The following is a 7,504-nucleotide window of genomic DNA, read 5'->3' as shown; positions in this document are numbered from 1 at the left end:
GAAAAATTTTGAAATATTTATGAGACTGTGATTTCAAAGTCTCAGGGTCAATCTATATATAGGGACATAATATTATCCGTAAAAATCTAGGATATCTGACGAAATCTTATCCACAAAATCGTATTTCTGATCAGATAAGGTCGCAAGCTCGCAAGACGCAAGGACGCAAACTCGCGCCTTGCGAGGACAACTCGCAAGCCTCCTTGCGTCTTGCGAGGGCAATCTGGCAATTTTTTTTTTTTTTTTGGGCTCCGGCGCAAGAAACTACATGGAAATGGGCATTTTGGCTATAATCCCTAGATCCAGCAGTTTTTTAATCCGTTTCGAATTGGATTCGGTTTTTCGGATTGGATCCGATCTTTTGCCCATATATACTTCTAAGAATACGGTAAAGGAGAAAGCTTATTAAACACCAAAAGTCAAATTTATAGAATGAATCTCATGAACTACCAAGCTTGAGATTATAGATCGATTTTGCTGGTAAATTTTAATGTTTGGAAGCATGATTAAAAACTAACATCTCAATTGCTTTGAATCCTAAAATAAAAAGCATCCAGATATATAATATATAATATATAATATATAATACTACATAATAACAAGAATAATAATAATCTACTGCAGTTAACAAATCAAATAATACATAATGACCAGGTATATTTTGTTCTTGTTAAGAGAGTTCCACATCTACTCCAAGCCCTAGAAACATCCGAAACTTCAAAATTCTCGACCTCTAGTATTGTTAAGTCGAACAGCAACCATTTTTCTTCATGGCAGAAACATCATCTTTAGACCCGACATTAATAGTCTGCCCGTTAGGCAACGCTCCAGGATCGTTCCCAATGTCAAGTGCTTTCCGACTTACCACATGGTATATTTGGGTAAGAACCTCAGTAAAAGCATCCTCGACATTCAAGGACTCGAGAGCCGATGTCTCCATAAAATAAGTGTTTTCCTTTTCTGCGTAAGCTTTCGCATCCTCTACAGAAACTGCACGTAAGTGGCGCAAATCTGCCTTGTTTCCGACAAGCATTATCACAATGTTTGAGTCACTGTGGTCTCGGAGCTCTTTTAACCATCTCTCAACGTTCTCAAATGTGACGTGGCGTGTGGTGTCGTATACGAGTAAAGCACCCACGGCTCCTCTATAGTATGCACTTGTGATTGCACGGTACCTGTCGCCAAAGATTAGTACATTTACAAAATCAGGTCAATATAATTCGTAACTAACCACTTTGATTAAAAAAAAACACACAACATATAACAATAATTTTTAAATAATTGTTTAACTTTAAGCTTTTGCAACCTTGTGCATCCCAATTGAGCTGTCATAATTCACTTCATAGTGTCAACATGATGTTCCTGAATAGCCTCAAACGATGAATTTGACAACTAATCATACAAAACTATAAGCTACTACTAACTACTCCACAAGTTTCTATATATAAAAAGATATGTATAGACTACTGCAGTCAAATATGATAAATACAGCATCTAAAACAATGAGGAACTATTAGCAATAAACTACAATAGACAAGAACAAAATCCGTTCTTTTAAAACTAAAAAAACCAACGATTTATAGAATAAGAAGTACAAAATATATAATGCAAACATCTCACATTGATGAGCAAAATGTAGCAACCCTATCAAATGGCTATTGAGTGACCTAGCGGTTTTGGAGTAACCCATCTACAAAGACGCTCAGGTTGTAAGTCTCATAAGAGAACTTAAATAGCGTAAATAAAGTCGTATTTTTTTTTTTTAGCTTTTAAATAAGAGAACTTAGAATAATAAGTACGGAGTATATATTTTCAAAGGAATGAAAAAAGATCCCTTTTTGGTGGTGAAGAAACTTAAATTCCTTAACTTGATCAACAATCACATTCAAAATGAGGGATTTGGTAAAATTGGGTACATCTATTATCTATGCCATTTACTGCTAAAGCATAAATTGCTACCTAAGATTCAAATTCTAATAGATCCATTTTGATCAAATACTAGTATAATCAATATCAATATTACTATAAACCCTAGACTAGAAAAAACATATATTATATAGAGCCAAAAAAAATAAAATGATATTATCAAACTAAAAAACAGAAAGCAGATAGAACATTCCATCATTTAACTGAAATTAAATTAAAATAATTAAATTACAGAAATCAAGATGAAAAAGAACCTTTCTTGACCAGCAGTATCCCAAATCTGAGCTTTGATGACTTTCTCATCAACACGAATACTTCTGGTAGCGAATTCAACACCAATTGTTGACTTTGATTCAAGACTAAATTCGTTTCTAGTGAATCTGGAAAGCAGATTTGATTTACCAACACCTGAATCACCGATCAGAACCACTTTGAATAGATAATCGTAGTCATCGTCACCTCTATACGCCGCCATCAGATCAAATGCAATTTTACTGAAATCAATTAATAATCAAGTTTTTTATTTTAATTAGTGAATGCGATCAGGAGGAGGAGGAGGAGTTGCGTGATTCACGTAAAAAGAAATTAACGCCGCCGCGTATCGAGGTTGGAGACGCAAATTTAAAATATTTACATTTTTTTACCTTTTAATATTTGCTTCTTTGCTTTACATTTTATATTTTTATATTTTTAAAAATTAAAATAACAAGATAATTTCTCCACACGATACTAGGGTGACATGTTTGTCCTAAACTTGATTTCAAAGGTCAGATCTAATTGGTACTGCTAACAATTAGTTTCTCGAAGTGAATTTTTCCAACCTTCATTTGTACTGTCAGGATTATTGCGATTTGAGTTTCTCCTAATGCGTGTGTGGGTGACATATGATCACGAATGTGGTTAAGTCCATTTGAATGATACTAAAAAACAATTAAGTGTAATTCCCCCAAAACAATAAAATATGTTTACAAGCACATAAGCAATAAATTGATTTTATTTTTCAGGAACATGCTCGATTTCATAGCATCGTCCTTTGTAACGACCAAGACTCGTAAATTCATCGGTTCACACAGTTGTCCATGTACCAGTAGAAGATTCGGCAGCTACTGCGCCCCTGCTTCTTCAGGCGGAACTCCAGGTTGAGGAGTTACTCGAAATGCTGCCAAGATATCAGTTTCTTCACTTTGCATCGAATTAAACCACATGCTCCACCGCTTGTGCGGGGCCCCGTCAATTCTTTTGAGTTTCATTCTTACAAACGTACTTCCCAGCCCAGGCACAACAACACAATCATCGCACAACAACACAATCATCAGGGGCGCGCTCTACCCACCAAGCTAATAGTCCGTCGTTAAAACCATATCAACAAATCTTCCGTCTTGCAAATAAGGCATATCCTGCTAGGCATATTTTTTGAAATGATACCCTTATTTCCATCCATCCCTTGGATAGATAGAGAGGGAGGGCGGAGCTTTTGATTGCAACCGAATCCATTCATTTATAGAAAAGATTTAACATTTTTTTTTTTCATCAACAAACAAAACCATATTTTACTTGCGATATTCAGTTTTTAACAAATCAATATCAAGCAACTCTTATTAAGATTTTTATTGAACTGAAAAAACCTTTCATATTAGACGTGTAATTCATCTTAAGCTTTTCTGCTTTTGTCATTACACGACCACTCGCATAAATAAACCCATCAAACAGCAAAACTGACGGATCTAAGCAAAGTAGTAAAAGGGTCATACCCGATATTAAACCGCTAAACTTAACAAAAAATATAAATAGATGAACCAGCTATTAGAAGGCACCGCAGTTGCAGCCAAAAGAATGATGGAGACAAGGCCGGCGTATTCAAATTCGGCCAAGAAAACCTCCAATTCTATTATCTATTACTATCAATTATAATTATATATTTTGTCTTTTAATCCAATAGCGTTCTCCATGTGCATTTTCAAGATTGGCCTGAATTGATTTTTTTCTTCCTTCAAGTATGCATAAGCCTTCACAACGTACGTGAATTCCGGACCATAAAGATGGCAGGCCGAGGCCGCTTTGTAACCCACAAGCTCCATATTCCCTGTCAACAATGTACCATGAAGTATGAGCCACTAAAAACTAATCAAATATTGGTCGATCAATTGGCCAAGTAAACACTACAGCCAAAATAAAAACGGGTCAACCCAATTACCTAAAATGAATAGTAAGCACTCGTATCTATATTTTTGTTCCTGCACATACATTGTTCTGGGTCAACCCAAGTACCTTGAACAATTACCCAACCTGCCCATCTCACAACTAACTTTATTGTTCAGAAATATCATTCAATAAATGCAAAATGTGAGTCAAAACACTACCTGACGCAATTTCTGATGTAAGCCTTGTTTGGGTAAAATGACGTGTCTGCCACCATCGACAACGTAATCTCCAGTTATCACTTACTTCATCATCTTTAAACATGTCAGGAACATTAGCAGAACGCTTTGTGCAGCTATCACCAACACAACTCGACATTCTATCTTCATCACAGTGAGAAAGCTTTATAAAGCAAGAAGCAAATTCTTTCCATATATGACAGTCCGGATATGAAGCCTCCAAATGCTTAGCAATCATTTCTACCAGTTTTTCTATGCTGTAACGCCCTGTTAAAAAAGACAAGTAAACACATAGTAATAAACAACAAACCGCAAATTTAACACTAAGAGAGGACTTGCCAGGTTAAACAATTGACGTATAACTAATATTGTGTCATTTGTAAAAAATAAATTGTTTAAACACACATGATTATTAACACAGTACAAACTATAAAAAAAATGTGGTATGCACATTCAAATGATGATGAAGGTTCAAGCAAATAACATACCATCATAGTGCAAGTTGATTAGCTTTAACAGTGAGTGTCTACAAGTTGGATCCTTATTTAAAGTGTCTTCAAAGCAGGCGCACATTTTGCTTACATCCTCGTTTGAAAAATGTTCCAGAAGACTAGCTCTTAATCTTCAACAATAAAATAGTTCAAACAAAAAAAAGTTAATACAAAATAAATTTGAATTTTTTTTTTATAAATAAATCAAGGTCTCTGCATTAACAAAGAGATAATAAGGATAACCTAAAAGGAAGTGAGGCGTGAGAGTTTTGTACAACACTTTCCACTTCTTCTATAGCTTCCTTAACTTGATCCCCAACCAAAAGCATCTATTAAAATTAAAAAAATGTAAAGTTAACAGTATTACAAAGCTTAAATCGCAAATGGCTTTTGACAAGAAATAGAAAGAACAAAAAAATGTTGCTTGCCTGAATTAGAGGTAGTAAAGCTTCAAAAGCTTCTAGATGAAGAGCAGCCCGTAAATGCTTCACTGCAGCCTTATAATGATCGTTCTGTATTCTCTTTTGAAAAGAGATGAAATCCTCAAACGTATTTGTGCCAGGAAATCTTATAGGCATCAACAATGTTTCTAGATCTGTAACAAAAACAATCAACTTCAGTCAACAGCTAATGTAATACATGACCGATAGGTAACCTGGCAAAAGTTTAAGGTTGGGTCAGTTTAGGTAACGGGCCAAAACGGTTTTGGGTTAAAATGGGTCATGGGTCAAACGGGTCATATTTTTAAACGGGTCCAAATGAGTCAGGATGAGTAACATGCCCATTGTAAAACATCGACAGATTTTGTATTTTATATTACTTTTATTGGCAATATGTACATAGTAAAACATAAACATCAAAACTAACCACGAGCATAAAATATAGAACCATATCGTTTGCTGCCAGTATGAGGAAACTGGGACGGGTTGCCACTTTGATCACTCTCAACGGATTCGTCATATTCAAGTACTTCTTTCTTCATAACACGGTCAACCGCCATTGGAACTACTCGATCTCGATCAAAAACTTCTTCAGGATCAAACGGTTTACCAATTCTAACAGAGGTGTTTGAATCGGGTTGAGAAGAATTGGAAACTTGAACTTCAACAGCACTTTGTCGAATAGAGAGATCAACGGATATGATCGGTTCAGGCGGCGCCGACATACCTGACACTGACTGAAACGATGTACTTGACTCGGATGAATCGTCTAAATGCATTTCTTTTTGTATAGCATTGTACCATAGATGAGAAAAAGAGAGCCCCACCAATAAATTTGCGATAGGGTCACTCGCAAAGTCACTTTCTTGCTGAAGGCTGATAAAAAAACAAATTAAAAGTTGTTGTATTTAAGCACACCAGATGATAAATAACCATATGTTATAAAGTAGAATACTAGAATATTAGTGCTATCTATATCGGCAAAGGCATATATGCAGATCAGTTGTATGTAACACGTCGCAAAACCAGGTAAAAAAACATATGGTGCAAATATGCAAACCTGATCATAGCCTGGTATGCACCATCATTGTCACCTTGTGCAATACAGAAAAGAAGGTATTCTAACTGCACATCAAACCTACCCTGCAAGAAATTTATACTTCAATAGAGATTCAACTAAGATAATACAATTGGACCTATTAAGATAAATACCTTTGCCAACCGCTTATTTTTTGTAATCGCGTAACTTTTTTTCATCCATATTTCATAAACCTGTTGCATTTTTCTTGGTTTAACTTTGTCAGCAGCCATATGATTCAGAATCTCCAATGCAGCCTACAAAGCAATTACATAACCACATTATTAATTAAACCTCTATAGTCGACTTCCAATCATCAAATAAACTATATATGCACTGCAATTTTTTATATTATTCTCCACTTTATATCAAATATATTAACTCTAAACAATATCATCATATATTCACTGATAAAGAATGGATAAATTACAACCGTGACGGATGTTGCACATAATTTAAATCCAAAATCAAGCATTATCAACTTCTCATTCCTTCTATTAATTACAATATACAAACCCAAAATAAAGCACTAACATAAACATAAATATAAATTATAAATTATGATTATAATCAATAATCAATTAGATGTTATATTGAAAGTAAACATACCCAATATTTACTCCGATTGGTTGAAAACCCGTTATCTCTATGCGTTCCTTTCAACAACACGCTCAACACGCCGGAAGCTTCACTCCAATTCTGTCGACGGACAAGTTGCCGGAGAAGGTACCGGAGTCTATTCCGGTGCTCACACCGTATACTACGTAAATCGCTACCTATACCCCCTTTTAAAGTATAAGAAGGCTTCGTAACAGATAATATAATTCCTCTAGTGTTTTGCTTATTCAATGACTCATCTTCGTTATCGTCAATTTTATTTCGGTTTGATTTTGTAGTTTTAGGTTTGTTGTTGATGTCTTCTTGTTCGTTTTCATCGAATTCCATTTATTTTGATGGTTATTGTTAATCGTTGTTTGCAGGGTTCGCCGGTGTCCGGAGATGCAACGGCGACGGAGAAACGCGACCACAACGGGCATGTACCGGCGATGGTTTAAGGGTTTTATAAGACCACCCCCGTATGGTAGCCCAGCCCATTAATTAACCATATACACTACTTAGTTACCCGCATTAGTTACCCGCTTTCACCATAGATTTAACGGAAGAGTTATAGAAATTGCGGGTCCCAGTATT

At 35.4% G+C, this 7,504-nt stretch overlaps 2 protein-coding genes across 2 annotated transcripts; both read right to left on the bottom strand.

Annotated features, from left to right (window-relative positions):
* Window positions 1-538: 538 nt before the first annotated feature.
* LOC139845559 (ras-related protein RABA1f-like) lies at window positions 539-2,531 on the bottom strand. The gene is made up of 2 exons (XM_071835817.1): window positions 2,181-2,531; window positions 539-1,175 (listed from the first exon to the last, which is right to left on the bottom strand). The coding sequence occupies exons 1-2, from the start codon at window positions 2,399-2,401 to the stop codon at window positions 743-745; spliced, it is 654 nt and encodes a 217-aa protein (XP_071691918.1). The 5' UTR covers window positions 2,402-2,531; the 3' UTR covers window positions 539-742.
* Window positions 2,532-3,587: 1,056 nt separating this feature from the next.
* LOC139842882 (uncharacterized) lies at window positions 3,588-7,258 on the bottom strand. Its single transcript, XM_071832982.1, has 9 exons — window positions 6,923-7,258; window positions 6,448-6,570; window positions 6,296-6,378; window positions 5,663-6,111; window positions 5,224-5,390; window positions 5,039-5,124; window positions 4,793-4,926; window positions 4,287-4,571; window positions 3,588-4,009 (listed from the first exon to the last, which is right to left on the bottom strand). The coding sequence occupies exons 1-9, from the start codon at window positions 7,256-7,258 to the stop codon at window positions 3,828-3,830; spliced, it is 1,845 nt and encodes a 614-aa protein (XP_071689083.1). The 3' UTR covers window positions 3,588-3,827.
* Window positions 7,259-7,504: the final 246 nt, after the last annotated feature.

The sequence above is a fragment of the Rutidosis leptorrhynchoides genome, chromosome 4, assembly GCF_046630445.1.
Source record: "Rutidosis leptorrhynchoides isolate AG116_Rl617_1_P2 chromosome 4, CSIRO_AGI_Rlap_v1, whole genome shotgun sequence".
NCBI classification, from domain to species: domain Eukaryota; kingdom Viridiplantae; phylum Streptophyta; class Magnoliopsida; order Asterales; family Asteraceae; genus Rutidosis; species Rutidosis leptorrhynchoides.
This window is presented reverse-complemented; position numbering and strand designations above follow the sequence as displayed.